This window comes from Felis catus, chromosome B4 (genome assembly GCF_018350175.1).
Source record: "Felis catus isolate Fca126 chromosome B4, F.catus_Fca126_mat1.0, whole genome shotgun sequence".
Taxonomy (NCBI): domain Eukaryota; kingdom Metazoa; phylum Chordata; class Mammalia; order Carnivora; family Felidae; genus Felis; species Felis catus.
Window position 1 is genome coordinate 38,586,609 of NC_058374.1, and position 20,938 is coordinate 38,607,546.

Sequence of the window (20,938 nt, forward strand, 5' to 3'; positions counted from 1 at the left end):
ACCATGGAGGGCGGTGTCAGGTTGTTCATGTCCAGCACCTGTCGTCTGTCTTCTGAGCAGAGCAGGCACCTCAGGGAGTATCTGAGGGCAGAGAGGAGAAGACCTGAGGGCCCAGGCGATGGAAGATGTGTGCCTGGGGAGACGGCAGGGAAGGGGCAAGAGGACAGCTAGGCAAAGGGCTTCTGGACGAGCAGAAGGGGTGGTGGGGATGATGGAGGAGGTGAGGGCAGGAAAAATGAGGTGATATTTGAAGCCAGAGAAAGGGGCTAATGCAAGAGAGTTTTGAGCCAGATTGTGGTGGGCAAGGAATTGCTTCGGTAGAAAAGTTTGCTGATCATTGGGGACCCCTTTAAAAACAGTACTTTGGGTGGTACCTGGCAGAGTGTAGAGACCGTTGGGTGGAAGGTCTGTGTAACACCCTGAGGTGTGGAGGACGTGGTGAACCCGGCTGTACTGGCAGGGGGGGTCTAAGGAGACTGCGGTGGCTGGCGGAAGGACCCAGAGCCTTCTGTGCTCCATTCATTGAGGGGCAGCCCCCAGTGTGTTCTCTCCAGGAGGTCAGGTGTGTTTTGAGGCCTGACTGTGCCCCCCACCCACTCAAGGGAGGCTTCCCCTGCCTGTGGGCAAGAGCTCATGAGACCCAAATCAGAGTGACAGCGTGTCAGCCTGGGTTCTGGGCCAGAGCTCTGTGATGTCTGAGCCATTTAGGACACCCACCATGACCGGTCCCTGAGGCCTGGGGGCCTGGTGGGGAGGAGGTTGGGGGACCCTCAGGAGGGTGGTGGGGGGGGAGGAAGTTGATGCTGTTGGAAGAGCTGAGCGCACAAGGTGCTTGATTTGTTACCATTTATGGCAGCCAAAGAGAAGGGCGTGAGGCCCCCCTTCCCCCTCTCTGCCTCAAGCCCCCCTTCATCTGCCCCTTTCTCAGCCTGCCTGGTGGGAGGAGGGGAGTCTGTGTGAAAAGTGCATGTTTCATAAAAGCCGCTCTGTAGAGGGTGGCGGGTCTGAATCAGGAGCTGTAGGAGGAAGATTGACAAGATTCTCGGCATTGCTGATTTCTCTCTTCCTTTTTGGCTGGGGGCTCCTCAGAACTTGTTGGGGGGCAGGGTAGGTTGGATGGCCCCTCCAGCAGCCTGCAAAATTCTGGTGTGCCCAGCCATGAATCCTGCATTTCCTCCCCATTTGTAGAAATGCCGGAATCCCGTTTCGCGCAAGACATACACCAGCTAATTCTCAGTTTGCTTTTGGGATGAAGGTGGCAGAGTGGGAAAGAGCAGGGATGGGGTGCCAACACCTCAGTTCTAGTTCCGGCTGTGTTGCTCACTGGCTGTGTGACCCTGGACAAATTACTCCCCCTCTCTGGGCCTAAGTTCCCACATCTGGACAATGACAGACTTGAACCCCAGCTCATCTCTGGGGTCCCTTTGGGCTCTGACATCCTGCGTTTTTACACATTTCTTTTGCTCCCTTTGTGTTTTTAAAGAGCTGATGATTCTTGAGATACCTTATTTTCCTTTCCTCACAGTAGCCTTGGTAGAGTGAGGGAACAAGGAGGATTCCTTGTATCTCACAAGTGGGGAAACAGTCCAGAGTGAGGGAGGACCCACCTCGCAGGGCCGGGTGTGTCCTTGGTGTGCTTGAACTCGCTGCCTGAAGCTCACAAAACTGCCCCAGATTCTGCTCTGCCTGGAGGCTCACATGCTGGGTGCAGGCACAGGGGCTCCCGGGTTCCAGACGGAACGTTCCCCAATGGGCTTTGACTCCCTGGACCTTGGTTTCCTTGCTCAGTGGCAGGCAGAGAATCTCCCCTGCTTCCCATTTCCCACCTCAGGGTCGTGGCTGGGTCTGAGCAGGAGATGGGGCCAGCCACAGCAGTCAGCTGGTTTTGCCTGGTCCCCACCCCCACCCGAGAGGGCTGTCACCCACCAAGCAGGTAATGAGGGGTGGGCCGCTTTATTAAGCACCCTCACTGCAGGAGAGGAGCTCAGCACCTTGTTTGACACACAGAACTGTCTCGGCTCCCTTCCTATTGTTAGAAGCCTTAATTACAATTGTTCCAATTCCGCCCTCCAGCATTCATCATTAGGAAGAGCTTTCTTTTCCCTTCCTGCATTCCCCTAAGTCCCCTGAACAGTGTCTTCGCTGTTCCCTTGCACCAAGATGCCTCCCGCCTCTATCTCTCCCCTCTTTACCGCCCACCTCTATCTGGGGCAGTCCCAACACCAGCTGCCTCCCTGTCCTGTGGCCCTACCTTGTGCCCCCAGCTGCCACCCTTTGAGAAAACAAACAGCAGTCCCCCCAACCCCACTAAACTCAAGGCTCCAAGCTGGGGATGCTGTCCCTTCAATGGGCTGCTTAATCATGAATTCAGGAGCCTGTCTGCCCCTCCCCTTGCGGTGTGAGGGTCAGCAGGGTGGGTGTCCTCAACTGGATAGCGCACACATTGGGTGCTCTTTGCCGTCTCTGGCTGTATCTCCCCTTCTGGCCCAGAGCCCCTGGGCCTGTCCTTTACTCTGACTTTGTTAGAAGGCCCCTGGGGCAGCATGGAAAAAGCCTGTACCAGGAGTGTGGGTGCCCCTCACAGCTCTGCCACGGCTCCCCCTGTGACGATCTCTGACTTCAATTTCTCATCTGTAAAGTGGGGAAAACCTGAATACTTGGCTGGCCAACCGGTCAAGGAACCTGTCAAAGAACTGTCAGGCGGGTACATCGAGACAGTCCTCTGAAGTCTGTGTAGGGTGGCGCTCTGTAAATTGGGATTACTGTGTCGTTTCTTTTGGTTAATGCCCGTCGCTCTCTGTGTCTGTTTCTGCCACCACCTTCCTGCCTTCCCGTTTCCGAGTGGGCCGTAAAGTTGCACAGTGGTTTGTTCCCGGACATATTTCTCCATCCAGGTGGCCACCGTACGTGTGTGACTAAAGTGCGTGATTCCGGCTCCTGCAGGCTGCCTGCCAAGGCATCCCACCATGCTTGACACCCTGGCAAGCCCACTCATGACTGTCCAGGGAGTGTGGTGGCGGGAGGGGGCCCCTTCCAGCGTTCCCAAAGTTCTGTAGCGGGTCAGTGCGGGGAAAATGGCTTGTCTGGGTAGGAACTACAAATGCCCCTCCAGATTCATCTAGGACTGCTCTGTGTGGCTTGTTCAGGCTCATTCCTTTGGTTAGGGGTTTACTAAGATGACCTGTGTCTCCAGATCACAGAGAGCTGGTTTCATTTTCTCAGTGGCTCATCCGTCAGACCCACTGCGTACCTGGTCCGTTGCCTTGCCCTTTCTCAGGGCCGTGGTGACCTCAGCTCTGCCAAGGGAGAATCTTGTGCTGGCCGGGGATCTTCTAGGGAGGCCCTTCCCCCACTGGGCTGTGGGGCTGGTCTCTGAGCCTGTAAGTCTGGCACTTTGATTGACAGGAGTTTGAGCGAATTTGCTTGGGTTTATCTGCCCTGTGGGGATACTCAAGCCAGGCCAATCATCCTCTGAGGGACAAAGCCTACTGGTTTCTGCTTTAAGCATGGAGATGTGGAAGTAGGTTTTGGGGGCAGGGCACGAGCAGAGTGCTCACATTCACCCACACCACTGTGGATGCACACCGAAGATGTGAGTAGTTCCTTTGCTTCCGCCAGAGATGTCTACCCCTACCCCACGCACTCAGCCTGGTTAAGGGGAGTCGGCCTGGAGGCAAGGGTCTGGGCAGCTTCAGTCCTCCCTGTGATCAGTATTGTATACTGTCTCCCAAAGGACATTTTCTCCTCGGGGAGGTTTACCAGAGTGTCAACAGCCTTATTTTGCTTTTAGGGAGACTGAGTTGTAGAGAGAGAAGGGGTTATATTGAGGGCCCAAGTCACATGTGGAATAAACAAAGCCTTCTTGGCTGTCATGGAATGCACTGGAACCCAGAGTGCCCGAGTGGGCATGGTAACCCATTTGAATTACATGTAGTCAGGATGTGGCCTGGCTTCCAGGCTACGTGGACCCTTCTCAGCTTCCCGAGTAGACTTGTGGGCTGGTTTCTCCACAGAACTGCAGGTGTCCTAGGGAAGTGTGCACCTCCTTTGCCAAGGCCCTGACCTCCAGCCTTTGGACACAGACACCCGTGGCCCCTTGCTTTTGTCTGGGCCTACCATAGGCTCCCAGGACCCTTGTGAAATTCCAGGCCAGGCCATTACCTGAAGGGCCCACCATCCTGGGGAAGGCAAAGCTTCCAGAGTGGACTTCTGAACGTGGTTGGAGAAAGGGCTGGAGAAAATGGGGAAGGGGGCAGAGGGCTGAGAGACACCTCTCAGAGGGCAGCCTCTTGCTTTGCTATTTATATTTAATTTACTAGAGTATTTTTCCTTGTCTTTTTCTGTTTGGTGTTCCCAAACTTCTCTTCACACCTCTCTCCCTTCCAGGTTCCCTTCACCTCGCTGTATTTAGGAGATAACTAAGTAGACGAACCTTCCACACTGCCCCTGACTTGATGCCTCCTGACATTGAATGCTGGGACTGAGGAGGGAGGGCACACCTGGGAGCCCTTCTGGGGAGGCAGTCATAGGTCCCCTGATGGAGATGTCCACAGACTCAGTCGGAGGTTGGACTTAGCTTCTGCGTTCTAGGTGATGGGAGAAGGAAGGTGGGGGAGGAGTAAAAACAACACCACCACACCCAACACCTGATGTCCCTGATGACCGTCTGTCTGCATCACTGAGGCACCAGTGAGGGGCCCCGGTGTGGCGGACGGCCTGGTCTTTGAGAGGAGAGTGAGGGGTGAGCCTCGTTCCAGACACTGTGCTCTTGTGCAGACATGTTTCTCTCCCTTTCACTTATGTCAGGAAATCGGACGAGGTCTTTTCCTTTGGGAGGGGAGAAGAAAATCAGACCCCACAGAGACTAATTGCCCCTGGCTTCAGCCGCTCCTGTCTGCATCCCTGTAGCCACCCTTCACTCCCGCCTCCCAGCATGCGATTCCCTGCCCCTTACCTTCTGCCAGGCTTCTCAGGCTGCCTGGTTTGGGAAGTGAAAGGTAATATGTGTAAAGATCACTGGCTCTGGAGGCAGTGCATTTGTCTCTTGGCATTACTGTTTACTGTTTGTATGGACCTGACAAGATGCTTAACTCTTTGAGCCTTGACCTCCTCATCTGTAAAATGGGACAATAATAGGTCTACTCTCTAGGTTGGTTCATGGAGTAATGGAAACACTGTATGAAGTGATGGGTGTCTTCGGGTCAGGTGAGGCTCGTATGGACAGGTGATGCTGGCTGGGGTAGTGTAGCCATATTCCTTGGCAGAGCGAAATAGGGAACATGTGTTCAGAATTAGGGTGTAGGTGTTTTGTTTCTGTTCTCAGCCCCCACTTCCTCAGCTGGGCCCTTATTTTCTCTAGGCTTTGTTTTGGCTTTCTCCTCAGTGGAATGAGGCAAGTCATTCGGTCCCTCTCGCCCCTTCCCCCTCCCCCAGCCTCCTGCAGGGCAGGGAGAGATGGACAGATGAGGAATGGGTTCCCAGCTGCTGAGTGCTTGGAGCTCTCTCAGCCAGAGACGGGGGAGAAAATCGAAGGTGGGCTGTTCTATGCTTTTAGGATGGTCTCTAGGGACACAATGTTTAAACTAGAGTTGAAACCTCTTACTGAGCTCACAAAAGAAGGCCCTTGAGGAGGCCCCTGGGGTCTGCATTAGCCAGACCAGCCAGGGACCTGGGTGGGCAGAGATGTCCCACCTGGCCTTGCTGGTGGGGCCAAGGCATGCCTATGGGGAGACTGGGTGCCCCACTTAGGAAAGACAAAAGCAGAACCTAAGCAGGGAGAAGGAGAGGAAAAGGAATAAGGGGAACGAAAGGCAAAGGCACAGGGACAGCTGGAGGGGCGGGGCAGACGCGGGCAGAGAGCCTCAGGTAGCCAGCTCCAGGGGCTGAGCCCGCCTGTCCCTTCCTCTCCGCAGTGATTAAGACATCGCCAGCTGCCTGTGTTCTTAGCTCCGCTGGCTCTCCGCTGCCAATAACAAATGCATCTGGCTGGAATCTGGGTCATTAAAAAAACAACCTGATATTTCTCTTCTTCCTTCACCCCCTGGCAATCCATGTCCTGGAATATAGCTGGGACCCCCAAAGGAGGGATCCAGAGGCACAGGGAGCCAGGGTGGGCGTGTTGGCTGTCAGGGCCACTCAGCCAGACAGACTGCCACCCTTCCTGGCTGTCTAGGTTCTGTTGTTGCGAAGCACGGGCCTTAAATGGAGAGTGATGTGCTGGGGACAAGGATTTTACAGGTGGTTTTCTTTCCTGTTGGCAGGCCAGGGGGCAGATAGTCTAGTGGCCGTGGTGGGGACATGAGCCCAGAGTCACAGCCTCAGTTTGACGATGATCTAATGAGATTCCTTAGTCTCTCTGGACTCACTTTGTTTCCACTGTGAACACTGACCGTGACACAGAGCCTACCCCAGGGGGTTGTTGAGGGGGGAGAGCAGGGAATGTCCCAGCACAGCACACAAGGAAGGATAGCTCCTGCTACTTTGTCTCCATTATTATTGTTATTGTTATTATCATTATTATTATGTTGCCTCTGTTGAGTAGCACCTACAGAGGGAACTGTGTTTATTCAACCGCAGGCACTGTGTTGGGTTGGGCACCTGACCAAGACTGACCTTCGGGAGAATGGAGGGACACTTGTCCATACCTCTCATGCCAGGAGCAAAGGATCGGCTGGACAGGTAGCTCTCTTAAACTGAGACCTCTTCTAAGACTCTAAAGTTTTGTATATTTCACTCTGGATTTAGGAATATAGAGGAGTAGGGACAAACGGAGGGAAGGTAGAAAGGATGATTTAAATAGAGGGAATAAATCAAGGAAGTTTCTTGGACTAGGCCTGAATTCTAGTTATCTGTGCAGCCCCCACTTCTGGGGGCTCACCTGTGCTGGGCCCTGGTCTGAGTGCCTTGCCTCCCTTGTCCCTTGTCTGGTTGATTCCAGAGCCTTCCTTGCTCCTAACCACCAAATAGGTTTCCCCTGCTATCCAAAAGTAGAGTCATCCTATGAAACCTTTCACAAGCAGAAATGGTGTAAAGTGAAGAAGCAATTACCATTAATTTACATGGAAATAATTTTTGAGCATTCCCAGATGCAAAAAATAACCTCTCTTAGGCTTTTCTGATACCTTAGGGCACATCTTGCTAACAGAGGCACAAAATAAGTGGAGATAAAGCACAGATGCTCACAGATACAGTTCAAAGCTATGGCAGCTTGGTGCTGAGACGCTGAGTATAGTTTCCAGGGAAAGAACTCGGTGGGGCCACTCTCACAGCTCAGGGTGTGTGCCGCCTCTATAATGGCTGGCTGCAAAACAAACACTGAATGGTATTTTTGCTCTGTGTGTGTGTGTGTGTGTGTGTGTGTGTGTGTGTGCAAAGTGAAAATCCTCTTCGGATTTCTTTCAGCCAGTGAAAACAGGTATTGATGTACGTCTTGTGTAAAAGTGGCACAGTGCAAAGTTTCAGGAAAGTGGGGGGATACCTGCATTGCCTTTTCTGTTCCAGGCTGGTAATAGACCAAGGAAGTATGACTCTGAGTAAAGCTGCCAGGATCAGCAAACCCGGGGTGTCGCCCCACATGCTCTCCAGTGGGTCTGGGGTGGGCGGGTGGCACCTCACTGGTAGGCTGTGGGCCTCATGGTTGGGAGCCCACGTGACAGGTGCCCCTGCCCCAGGGGCTGAGCCTCACTTCGTCCATCCCTCCAGGAGAACACGTTGCGTCACAGAATAGCTCAGCAAATGTGGGCAGAGGTGTTTCTTTGGAGTAGCCAGAGGTGATGCTTTTGTTGATAGGCTTAACCTGGGTCGTTTCCTGGGGAGTGGGAAGTATGGGGGATATCTGCAGAAGAATCTGTATTGATGTGTTTTCCTTGGACGGGCAGGAGGGCCCAAGCGCAGAGCTTAGCGCTGCTCTCCTGGCCTGTGGGGGTCATTCCTAGTCTGCCTGGTGGAGCTGTCTCAGTATGAGGCAATGGTGGCACACCAGGCCATGAGCTGAGGGGCCTCAGGTGGGAAGGGCAGGCCGTTTCCGGGTTCTGCTCTTCAAAGGACAGGGCCTTGCTGGTCATAGATCTTAGATGAGGGATGCACCGGCCTTTTCCTGTGAGACGGTTCTTGACTCTGGAGCCATCCTTCACCCGTTGCTCTTTTCCAAAGATTCAAAGAGATATTTCAAGTTACCTTTTATGGCTCTGGGGCAAGGAGAGCTCTGGAGACTTGGTATCAGGTTGACCTTTTGCAGGCTTGCTGGCTCTCGATGGGTGGGGGAGGGGAGAGAGAAGCCTGGGGACGAGGGGACTAGTTTACCACCATGAACACACAGTCAGAGCTTTCCAGGGCTCCCTTCACTGTCGGTGGTGGCAGGATGATCTCTTGTTAGGACCGCTCTCTAGATTTTTCACTGTCTCCTTTGCTAGCTCTTCCCCTTGTTTGTTCATTCATTCAAACACCTACTTGCTCCGGGAAAGACAAAAACAGGGATGGAACATAGTCCCTACCTTGTCATACTAGACTGCCTTGACATATTGAGACATTATTTTGTATTAAAGAGAAATATTAAATCTACCTGAGCACCTAATCGAAGCCTTTCTTTTGACACCATAAAATGTGTGGTTGAAAGAACCCCGAACGAGAGTATATTGGAAAGAAAGTGAGCAGCTGTCTCAGGTGCTCTGTTATGAACACATTTCCTTGGAGCTGTGCAGGGTTCTGCACCGTCGTTTCCTGACAGTTCTTCCTCTAACGTTATCGAACTTCTCCTGTACCCAAGGCACAGCCTGGGCTTGGCTCTGTGAAGACGCTGGAGGGAGGGGCACAGCCATGACTGTCCTGGGAAGAGAAGGGTGTGTGAGTGGGGACCCCCACTTCCTGCACATAGGGCCCTGGCTCCAGCCCAGGTGAGGCCTGTTTGGCTTTGGTATAACCTGCACTTCCACGGTGGGGAGCAGAAGCATCTGGTGGGTTCCAAACCCTGCCCAGGCTGGACGATGATGGTGGCAAAGGGAGAGGTCGAAAGTTCCTCCTGGGCATTTACCAGCACAAGTCTCCAGGCCCAGGGCTTTTCCCTTGCCAGGCTAATAGGTCACCCCAGCACCCCATGGATCTGTATCTGGGAGGAGTCACAGGGGTCTTGGCTCTTGGCTGTATCTCCTGAGCCTGATGCCACCGAGGTGATCTGATCGGATGGTGTGTGGGGTCCTGTGTGATGGATGGCTCATTTTGTCTTGGCTCTGGAGGCCCGCATTCCTGCCAAGAGCGTGCCAAATCCAAGGGCCCTTTCTCTAGTGGGTCCTCAAGAAATATTAATTGGTAGTAGGGACCAGAGAGTCAAGTTCACCAAATGCTGGCCTCTGGGTCCTTGTTCTCCCACAATTTATAGTTCTCTCCTTAAATCATCCCCCAGGCCTCATGCTGGGACACAGGACCAACCGACTTCTCCGTACTGTGGGTTTTGTCCTATAGCTGAGAGCAGAGGGGGGCATTAGTCACAGCTCTGGCTATTCAGACTTGGGGAGCTGCCCCGGAAATGCACGTGGAGGCCAAGGCAGACACACAGGTGGAGCGTGGGCACCTGGTGGAGATGGACCCGCGGGGGCCCGGTGCCCCAGCTGCCCTCCCCTGTCTATTAACTCCCCATTAGCATGCGACGGTGGCGTTGCCTCTAACAGTTTGATTTATGCCACTGAGGTTTTGCTTACAAATTAGAAGCTGCTATTGTGCTAAGTCGGCTTTAAAATCGATGCAGAGTAATTGCAGTACACGGGTAGTTGGACGACATTAACATGAGAAATGTGCTGTAGTCGTCATCCTTGGAACAAACATGACCAATTACAGTGAAATTCCGCGCCCTTTCCCCGGCTAATTTGAACACAGCTCACTGCCAAGCCCTCCCCCGGCATGGCCAGTTCTCGATGGAGACATGTCACAAAGGGATTTGTCAGGAGTGGGCCTGGGAATGCTCATGTTGACGTCCCATGGAGGTGTGGGATGGGGCCCTCGTTTGTGTCATTGTCTGTTCCAGCCCCCCTAGCTTTTGTGGCATGTTTTCTGTGTGCTTTGCTGCTGTGATGCTTTAGGCCTGGAGCAACAGCCCTAAGAGCTTTAATGTATGTGATGCCTGTGTGTTTGTGTGCATGCCTGTGTGTATGCGCTGTGTGTGTGCACCTGAGTGTGTGCGCCTGTGCATGTGCCTGAGTATGTGTGTGCACCTGTGTGTGCATGCCTGTGTGTATGTGCTGTGTGTGTGTACCTGCGTATGTGCCTGCATGTGTGTGTGTGCCTGTGTGCACGCGCCTGTGTGTATGTGCCTGAGTGTGTGTGCATGCCTGTATGTGCCTGTGTTTGTGTGTATGTGCACCCGTGTGCCTGTTTGCCTGTGTGTATGTGCCTGAGTGTGTGTGTGTGCATGCCTGTGTGTATGTGCCTGTGTGTGCACCAGTGGATGCGTGTCTGCATGTGTGCTTGTGTCTGTGTGCCTGTTTGCCTGTGTGTGTTCCTGTGTGTGTGCACCTGTGGGTGCGTGTCTATGTGTGTGCCTGTGAGTATGCCTGTACATGTTTGCCTGTGTGTACGTGCCTATGTGTATGTGCCTGTCTGTGTGTATCAATGTATGTGCCTATATGTGGGCGCATGTCTGTGTGTGCGTGCCTGTGTGTGTGTGTGTGTGTGTCTGCATGTCTGTCTTGCCTTAGAGTAAAAAAATGTACTAGTGAGGCCCACTTGTCACTTTGCACCCTGCCTCCCTAGCAGTTCCTATCCTTACTTCCGTCCCCTCACCTGGGAGGATAGCACTGCTCTCACACTGTTATGAAATTTTGGAAAGAGAATGGGAGTCCGAGCACTTTAACGCTGGAGCACGGATATAGCACTAGCAGCAGGAGTAGTTTGTTAGGAGAATGATTAACTCGGTACTGATGAGGCAGCCAGACGTCAGGACACTTCTCAGTCTTCTCCATACGTTGGAGTTGAACAGTGGATTGAAAATGAAATAATGGTGTTGGCTTCCGTCTTCCAAAAGTCTGGTTTAATTGCGCTGTGGTTTGTCCTGGGCATCTGGGTATCGAAAGACCCCCAAGGATTCGCATGTGTAGCCAAGGCTGAAAACTGCTACCTGTCTGTTTCTCTATCTGTAGGTGGGTGTGTGCTTCTTTAGGGTAGAACCCATACTAACTATTGCTCAAGATCTCTGAAAGAGGATGCCTGGGTGGCTCAGTGGGTTAAGCATCTGACTCTTGATCTCAGCTCAGGTCTTGATCTCAGGTTGTGAGTTTAAGCCCTGTGCTGGGCTCCGTGCTGGGCATGAAGCCGACTTAAAAAGATCTCTGAAAAAAAAGAAAGCGAAGTTTTTCTAATTGGCAGGCAGGAAATTCTTCCTCCTATCTTACCAGAGTCCCCATTGCTTCAAATTCAACCTACTCACTCCACCCTTGGCTGAATGTGTGCACCTGGCCCGTCCACCTCTCTGTATGGTAGGTGTCAGGCAGCACTGTCTTCATTGGGAGCACCTGGTTTTCCCTGGGACCCTTGCACACTTATAAATGGGACAGTGAGGCTGTCTACTGGGAGTGGCTGGGCCTCACCGAGGTTGCACCGCTCTGCCAGGTGGTGTGCCAGGCACCTTCACAAGCCAGGGAGGTGAAATTCTGAGCCCCAGAGTTTGCAGGCTATGGGAGGGAAAGAGCTCAGCGAGCCCATCCCTCTCTTGTTGCACACGAGGGAGCTAGGACCCAGAGAAGGAAAGGCATTTGGCCTGTGAATCAGAGCAAGTTGGTGGCAGAGGCAGGACTAGAACCCCAGGCTCAGGGTCTGGTTCAGGGCTGTTTTTCTGTACTGTCCCAGCCCCGGGCTGGGGAGAAGCGGCCTCTGGACCCTGTCTCTGGGGAGGCTGTGCCTGGAGGGGCGGGATCCGCGTGGATGGCTCTGAGCAGCCCTGCATCTCAGACAAGGCCGAGTGCCTGCTCAGTCACAGACACGCATTGCGCCAGGATGGCCGCGTGATGGGCTGGGGGAATGACAGCTGTCGGGTCTGGTTTGACGTCAGTGCAGGCCCCCTGACAGATTCCCCAGTTCTGTCAGCTTCGCTGTAGCAGCATGCTTCCTGTTTGGTGAAAGCAGGTCTGCCTTAGATCAGCCCATTGTGGGGGGGGGGGGGGGGGGGTGGCTGCCGGGGGTGGGGGGGGCAAGTGATGGTCAAACTCACAGGGCGGCCATGGGGAGTGATGCTCGTCCCCATGTGACAGTCAGGACGTCAGCAATCAATTTGCCATCACTCAATCACAGCTGAGTGTGAGTGTCACCTTTTACTAGCTCTGTGCAGGGCACCCAGGAGAGGCACCCAGCCTAATGTTGGGGACTCTAGGAATGCGTTCATCTGCACCCAAGGTGGAGGGAGGTGAGTGACCTCAGATCACACAGGGCTTTGACTTCTCGCATCCCTGGGCCCTCCCTGGCCTGCAGGCCTACCCAGCAATGAAGGGAGTCTGGGCTGGGGAGGTCAGCAGCACTTTCTGCACCTTCCATTGAAGTGGGGGCCAGGTGGTGGGAAGGGTGTCACACCCAAGATGGGCACAGCAGCTCCGAGCAGAGCAGGAGTCACGTGTGTGTGGTGCCGGTCTGGGGGCAGTTTGCTGGCAGCTGTGAGCGGGGCAGGTCTCTGTGGGATGTTGGCCTGTTGCATCCTTATGAGAAGATGAGCAATGTATCCCTGCACACTGCCTGACTCATGCTTGGTTCCGGAGCTTTAAAAAGGTGGGAAAACAGCCCCCTCCTCTCTACAATAACAGGAAGACAGGAGCAGAGTGATTGCCTTAAGTCTGGGGAAGCAGGGGGGATTGTTTTTAAATAGGCTGTGCTCATCAGACGGGCTGTGACCAGGCCACTCCTTTGTCCTGGGCTACCAGGCTTAATCCCTGGGAAAGGTAGACATGTCCTTTCTCAGCTCATAGAACAAGCTTGTACTCGGGGGACCCAGAGGGACATTTCTTCTGTGCTCCTTCCCACTGGCCCAATTGGGAGCCAGCTGGGAACTGCTTTTCCTTTCTTCTGACCACAGCAAACTACGACAGGGCCCATCAGTGTGGATGGCGGGCAGAAGGAGGGTCAGAGGCGCTGTTCTGTTGTCTCTCCTGCTGACGTCAGTGCTGGGGGGCACCAGAGCAGAGTGTAAATGGGTGAGGGAGGGTGCAGGAGGTTGCTCTGAGTGTTGGGGGGAGGAAATCTGTATGTGAGGAGAAGAGGGTGGTATGGGAGGGGGATGGCGGGATCAGAAAGGAGGTTATTTTTTATTCCCAGAATTGCACATAGCAGGAGAAACTTCTTTATAGGCCAGAGGAGATAACCTTCCATTCTTGGTCTTTGGGCTTTGAAAGGAGGAATGTTCCTAGTTGGTCCACAAGTTCAAGGAAAACTGGCCAGGATATTTCTTAGGGAGCAGTCAGCTCTTGAAAGGTCAGATTCACATGTCGGCAGCGTTAGGAGGGCCCACCTTTGACTCCTCTGCTCAAGAGGGTCCTTAAGGATCACCTAGTCTCTCCTTCTCTCTGGGTAGAACACTGACTGCTCTTTACCTAGAGGTAGAGAGTCCCAAGCCTCCACCTCTAGGTAAAGAGGAGGTGTGTTCAGATTTTAGGGCTCCCCCCTCATTTGTGACCTGAATCCTTCTGAGGATTTCCACATGGTGGCCCTGACTATAGAGGGGGCTAGGTCCTCTTCCCATTGATTAGTGAGATACTGAGGGGCTGAGGGGGACACAAGCACTTCCCCAGCAGGCCTGGGTGGGTGGTGGAGGCCAAAATGGAACCCTAGTCTGCAGCTCTCTCCCTGTGGACACTGAGCCCTGTACTGTCTGTACTCTATGAGAAACACCACCATGGGCAAATCCAAATGACTGTTCAGTGGTGAAAAATTAAATGCGAGAGCTGAGGCCAACAGTAATTTTAACCAACACAGGGAGACTGAGAGCCCCAGAACAGCATTAGAAGTTGTCTGCCACACATGTGTCCTGGGTTTTTTTCTGGGCCTGAATGTGTCCCCCAAGGATACACAGTCTGGGCTTCTTTGTACTGCAGGGGGAGGGGCGGGAGGGCTGCTTGAGCCTCCTGACAAGCTCCTTGTGCATAGTTTCCATGGTCTGTGTGCTCCTGGGTTCCTTGAGACACCAAGGTCAGAGGCCTGAGGGGACACAGCCCTTTCCAGTGGGCGAGTGTCCGTGCAGCAGGCCGCCTTGTGGGCCAGACCCACCCCAAACCTCCCTCCTGCCGTGTCGTCTCACAGTGTTCTCCACGCACCCCTTTGCTCCCTGCACCAGACCTGCGTGATATGGCGCCTGGTGCCCTGGTGGGCTTGAAGATGAGCGGAGGTGAGGTTCTTCATGAACAGGGATGATTGGTCCCTCTCGCGTGGGCTGCGGTGTTAAAGAGCCTGACTTCTGCCGAGTTACAGTACCTGACAACAGCTGCCACTCATGTAGTGCCTCCCTGTTCAGCAAACACCTTCATATACGTTGCCCTTTTGCTCCTCACGCCCCCTTTCAAGGATATAACGATGGCAGCTAATATTTACCGAGCAATTACTGTGTGCTAGGTGCTGTGCTAAGTGCTCAACAGACAGTAAAAAATATTTTACAATATTTACAGTATTTAATTTCTGTAACCACCTTGGGACACAATACCAGTACAGCCCCATCTTCTGTGAGGAAACTAAAGCTCAGAGATGTTAGGTAACAGGATCACACAGGTAATACTGAAGCCATTGGGCTCCAGAGGCCATATTCCCTCCACCCTCTCCCCCAGAGCATCTGGCTCTAGCACCAGCCCTGAGCCCTGGCTGCTGGTGAGCCGTAGAGCAGTGCCTGTGTCTAGGTGGCAGGGCCCGTTCCCCGGGGGACAGGGCCCGTTCCCTGGTGGCAGCGCCCAATCTCAGGTGGCAGGGCCCGTTCCCGGGTGGCAGGGCCCATTCCTGGGGGACAGGGCCTGTTCCTGGGTGGCAGCACCTCTCCACCTGGGCACAGATTGTTACCCAAGCAGGTTTCTTGATGGAAATTTACCACAGTTCCCTTCCAGGATTTCCAGTGGCTGCCGTCACAGATTGCCACAAATTTGGTGGCTTAAAACAACAGAAATGTATTCTCACAGAGTTCTGGAGGTTAGAAGACCACATCAAGGTGTTCACAGGGCCATACTCCCTTGGGAGGCCCTAGGGGAGAACTCTTCCTTGCCTGTTGCAACTTCTGGTGGTTGCTGGCATTCCTTGGCCAGTGGCCGCATCGCTCTGACCTCTTTCTCTGTCTTACAGCACTCCAGTCTCTGCTTCCACCCTCATGTCACACTCTCCCCTGTGTGTCTAATTTCCCTCTTCCTCTCTCTTGTAAGGATGCTCGCAAGTGACCACCAGGGTAATCCAGGATGATCTCCCCATCTCAAGATCCTTAACTTAATCACACATGCAAAGACCCCTTTTCCAAATAAGGTCACACTCACAGGTCTTGGAGATTGGGACATGGGTGTGTCAGTCCACTACCCAGGGCATCCTCAGGTGCAGTGGGCACAGGAGGGAGGTGGGTCCCATTTTAGACCTAGGGGATGGTAGACACCAGGGATCTGTACCCACCCTCTCAGCAGGGGGCAGCCAGTAGAATGGGGAAGGTGACTCCTACACTGGGTCTCATCGTGCCGTGGCATTGTGGCTTGGCCCTCAAGCATGCCTCTGACCCTGAACCTGCACTTGGCATGCTGCTTTGCTCTGCCTTTCCTCTCATCCTTAAACTCTGGAACTGGGGGACTGGGGGGAAGCACCCACAGTTGTCTTGCTCTGCTGATCACACACTTTCTCCTTACCCCTGGCCTAATTGAGCTCTGCAGTATTCCTGTCTGGGGCTTGCTGGCAAGGGGCTTTCACCAGGACCTTTTTGCACAGTGAGGGCCACGCCTGATTGAAAACTTTGTGCACAGCACTGGAAGAGTGTGGAGGGCTTTGCCTCAAGGTCAACCTATGTGCAGTTTCCCTGCTGAGTTTTGCTGACCTCGGAAAGAGGGGGGAAGCAGGCTCGTGGTGGCATCTCCCTCCTGTCAGGTACAGCCTGTGTGGGATGCAGATGGAGCTCTGCAGCCTCTGCTCTGGCAGGCAGGCCCTGTTGTACCCGCCTCTGTTGCAAAGACATTCATGAACCGTCTGCTGTGTGCGAAGATCAGAGCCAGCCCTGTCTCCCTTGGGCCAGATGAGTTTGCCTCCTGTGGTCCCTGAGCGGGAGATTGGGACCTGACTGTGTTGAGTGTGGCTCCTTTCCTTATTCTCAGCTCATTCTCCAACCTTCCTATGGTTCCCACCCTTCCCAGCACCTGCCCTGTGGGGCCCTGCTTTGCCCCCACCTCCACACCACCTGGGCCCCTCCCCACCCCCACCCCCAATTGCCCTCAGGATTGCCCTGAGCCTGCTTGGGCTTCTGTTAGAGATGCTTGGGACCCAGGCAGGAGTGGCAGACATCCCAGGATGTCTGGGAGGATGACCAGTTTTGAAGATTAGGAGTCAGGGTCAAGTCCCAGCTCTTCCTGCGTGTGTTCTGATGCGTAGTCCTGCAGCCCAGCTTCCCTGTCCCTTGTGGGCCTGACTCCCCTGTCCATGTCTCACCATCTCTTCCCTCTTGGGCCCTTCTCCCACTGCCCGGAGCCAGGCAGCCCTTTCTTTTGCAGTGCTGCGTGCACCGGGGCTTTCCCTTCATGCCCAGAACTAAGTGTTTCTAGAGGACACTAAGGCATTTTGCTTTGCACCTGCCTCTGCAAATAGTAGGTGCCTATTGAATGCTCCTTAACGCTTTGGGTATAGTCTTCTAAAATGGGGGTGGAATAGTGGTTTCTCAGTCCATGAGGTTTTTCCCAAGCTGCTCTGGGGATAGCGGCAGAAGCCCTCCCAGCCCGTCTTGCCAACTCTTCCCCCACCATCTCCTTTCATCCCCAGTGCACCCCTCTTTTCTTCGTTGTTCAGCCACTGCTCCCGGTTCTCTGTTCCCTGAGCAGGTGCCAACCTGTCGAAAGGCTTGCTTACTCCTTAATCACCCTAGAGACTCCTTAGGATGGCTTGGGCCTTATCTGGCCTTATTTGGAGGCCCTAAGCCAGTAGGGTCTCTGTGCACTCCTCCCTGCCTAAAGGTGCAGTGATGGGGTGGGGCCGGGGGGCTCTGTGCTATCAGAGCGCAGCCTGACCTCCATAAGCCTGTCCGGGAGGTGAAGGACACCTCGAATTGGGGACAGTGCTTGGTCAAGAGAGTGTGTAAGGATTGTGGGTTTTTAAAAGTCATTTTACCTTCTCGCCAGGGAATGCCATGCATTCTTTCTCTCTCTGCTCTGTGGAGCCTCTTATCCCTGCAGAAGCAACAGGACAGCAGGTGCAGAAATGGGAGAGGCAGATGGGAGGGAAGGGAAGCAGGGACAGTCCCAGGTTCCCTGGCTCCGTGACCTAGGGCCAAGCACCTCCCCTGTCTGGCCCCCGGGATTTCCATCAGAGCACCGCCCCTCCGGATTCCTTCAGACGGAAGACTCTGGTTCTGCTGCTGCCGCCACTGCAGATGCTAAACACGATGTGAGATGGGGCATCAGCAAGGACAGCATTCCCAAGCTGGGCCTCGCTCTGGCCTTGGCTAGGGCAAAATCCCTCGCGTTGGCCCCGTTTCACCAGGGAGAGATGCCATGGGTGAGAGCTTGGAGAGAGCTCACCAGATCCACGCGTTACAACCTGACCTGTGTATACCCCATGCCAGGCCCACCCTAAAGAGGTCAACCTCAAGGGGCAAAGACTGGAGCTGGTAGGGGTGGGGAGGGTGGAAATTCACGTAGAATTGGCCAGCCTTGGTGCCAGGACAACAGATGTTCGCTTTGGAGCCTGGATGGGGTTCGCTCCAGGCCGTGGGCGGGCGGCGCCTTCAGATGATCTCCCGGGTCAGGTTTCTCGTTGGCTCTGGGCAGGGCCTTTCACTTTGGGGGCCGTCTGGCCTCCAAGATTCCTCCCACCACTGCCTTTCCACCCGCTGTTGCATGCATGCCCAGCCGGGAGAGTTGGCCACTGCGCCCCCGGCACTGCGAGCTCCCTGAGCCTGGGGCCGGCTCTGCATTGGGCTGCCTCTGGCCAGGAACCACCTGGGAGCATCCTGCGCATCTCCAGTGCAACAGCACAATTACATGTACGCCGGGAGGGGACTGGGCATCTGCAGGACCTCAGTCCCAGCTTCTCCAGAAGCCCCTGCCGTCTGGTCATTAGGTGCACTCCTGGATCTTTCTTTTTGGCACAATTCTTATGGGCCTCAGGATGGTGAGCTTTGTAAGTGAAGTGGGCATAGGCTTTCAGCTACCAGAGTGCCTTGTATACCTAAGTACCTGCTCCCGGCACACGTAATGGTAAATCCCAGGAAATGTGTGCCATCTCCTCTCAAAACATCTTCTCTCCCAATCCCCAGTTTCCATTTTATAAGCTTGTATCTCTTTTTACCATGAGATAGATAGATAGATGTACTTACTTTTTAAACATCATCCCAACAGCCAGAGGCTGTGAAGCCAGTTTAACTTTGTTTTTTGTTTTTTTGTTTTTTTTCAATCCAGAGGCAAGAAGCCTACGGTGGAGGGATCTGGGCTGGGTCATCAGAGGTACTGAGACATAGAAGCCCATCCCCTGTCCTGATTGCCCGCTCCCTGCTCCAGACCACTGGTGCAGTTGGTCCACAGAATCTTGAACTAAAAGGATTCTTAAAGGACATTAAATCTGGTGGTTTTGAGCCTAGCGTTGCATCAGAGTGGCTGGGGAAGTTTACGCAACTTTGGACTTGGGGTTCCCACCTGTGGAGATGCCTTGTTGGTCTGAAGGAGGAATTTGAGAGTGGTTTGGCTAGCCAGCGCCCCAGATGATACTGACACATCCAGCCCTCCCTGGTCCTGGGAGCGGCATTTGGCCCGTGTGCTCATATGCTGTCTCTCGAGCGGCCCTGGCCCTTAGCAGGGGCAGACAGCCCAGCTCCAGCTTCTCCACGTGGCCACCTGCGGTGGACACTCACCACCTCCTCGGACTGCTCGCTCCCTTCCAGGACACGTTAGTTGTGGCTGATTCTCTCCAATTGGCCCTGCTCTGTTCCCCAGAGCTACACAGAGAGGTTCTCCTTCCTCTTCTCTGTGGCCGGCCTTCTCCTGTGCTGACAGCTGTTCCCGTCCCTCCCGTCTTGTCCCCTGCAGTCTGCACACCCCTGCTGCTCCTCATGCTTCTGACTCCTCTTCCCTCGTGGGAGCAGTGAGAAGGAACCCAGGGGGTTCGCCCAGGAGCGGGAGCTGGGAACCCGCGTGCTCCAAACCCCAACTCTTGCTGGCCAAGGGCGCAGCCCTCTGCCCAGCCCCACCACCGCTCCAGCTGTTCTGTGTCATTATGTGACCATCGGCAGATTGGCTCACTGACTTCTTGAGCTTCCACAGCCACATTAAATTATTAATTGCCTAAGCTAGCAAGCTCATTCGATTATTTTATTAAGTAGTATTTGATAAAGACAAAATATACATGTAAGTTATGAAGGCTAATAGGAGAGACACCCCTGAACCCACCACCCAACCTCACCAATGCCTTGCCTCTTGTTGCTCGTCCCGCCTGTGTGCCCCTGGCCTCTCCCTTTGGAGGGAACCCCTCTTCTGATTGCATTCTTATCACGTTTTCTCCTTGGTTGCGTAGCGTTGCCGCTGATACATATTCTTAAACATAACCTCTGTAATTTTACTCGCACTTGAGCTGTACGAGATGGTGGTATGCTGTATGTAGCTTGCATTTCTTTTACTCAGGTGTATGTGTCCAAGATTCACCCGTGTTATGTTTGTAACTGTAGTTCGCTCATTTTCCCTTCTCTGTAATATTTCACTGTGTGACTATGTAGTCTGTCTTTTGATACCCGTTTTGGCTGGCAGGGGCAAGCTGCGGTGAGCATTCCTGACCGGGTGTGTGTCTAGGAGTGTCTCCAGGGCATATCCTAGGGCTTGGGTGCTGGGTTGTGGGGCAAGGACAGTCTTCTCTTTTTAGAACCATCGGATCTCAAAGCAAGGAGTCATCCTGGCTAGTCCCGATCAGGTGTGGTTTTCTCTGACTGGGGTTTTGGGGTAGAGAGGCTGCGCCTGTCCTGGTCAGGTGAGCAGCCTGGTCTCTGCAGGGGATAATTCCAAAGCCAGTGGCCTGAGCCAGGTTTTTTCCAGCAGCCCCAGGTCTGAGCCCACAGCAGGCTACGGAGAATGGCAGTCACTTCACAACAGAGCGGGGATGAATGGAGTGTGTGAGCTTGTATGTGTGTGTGTGTGTGTGTGTGTGTGTGTGCGCGCGCGCGTGTGCCAGTGTGTGTGTCTGTGTATGGCTGAGATGTTCTCACAGATCTAATTTACTGCTCTGCTTTCCTATCCTGGAGCCTCTGCCAAGTGCCTATATAAAAAAGGTGAAATATTTAGCTAAGATTGGGGAAAGAAAGATCAAGGCAGTCTTTTGCATTAGCTGTGGTGTTGAGAAGGTAGTTTGGGTAATTTCCTTCCATGCCATCCCAGATTTAAATCCTGGCCATCCTTCTACATCTCCCCTATGATATCCCATGGTCTGAATGAAATCTTTCTGTCCCCAGTTGCAGGTGCCTTACCTTCCTCTGAATTTCTCAATAGCTCTACATGTCTGTGTTGTAGCTGAGACTGTGGTGCTTCCTGCCTGGTCAGTTCTCTTTCCAGATATGTGTGCCTCCTTCCCTCAACCAGATCATCAGTCTCTTGAGGGTAGAAACTTTGTCTCCCAGTACCTGTTGCCCCCTGCAGCCCTGAGCACAGTGGTGAGTACTCAGTAAATACTGTCATTAATTGACTAATTAATTGGCTGGATCCAGTTCAGCCACATGCATGTGCCTGTGAGCTGGGTGACTGGCTCCATTGCCTTTCCCTTTCCTTACTCCGCGCCCCCC

The 20,938-nt window shown here is 53.7% G+C and overlaps 1 protein-coding gene across 6 annotated transcripts in view; it reads left to right on the plus strand.

The window, feature by feature from the left end:
* TSPAN9 (tetraspanin 9) overlaps positions 1–20,938 on the plus strand; it is a 204,204-nt gene that overhangs the window by 133,609 nt on the left and 49,657 nt on the right. For 2 of the 6 annotated variants that reach the window (XM_023256682.2, XM_023256680.2), the window contains one exon: positions 6,577–6,678. The exons of the other annotated variants lie outside the window; for them this stretch is intronic. In XM_023256682.2, the coding sequence (XP_023112450.1) occupies positions 6,577–6,678 (102 nt within the window). The remainder of the gene's footprint in view (positions 1–6,576; positions 6,679–20,938) is intronic. 6 annotated transcript variants of the gene reach the window in all.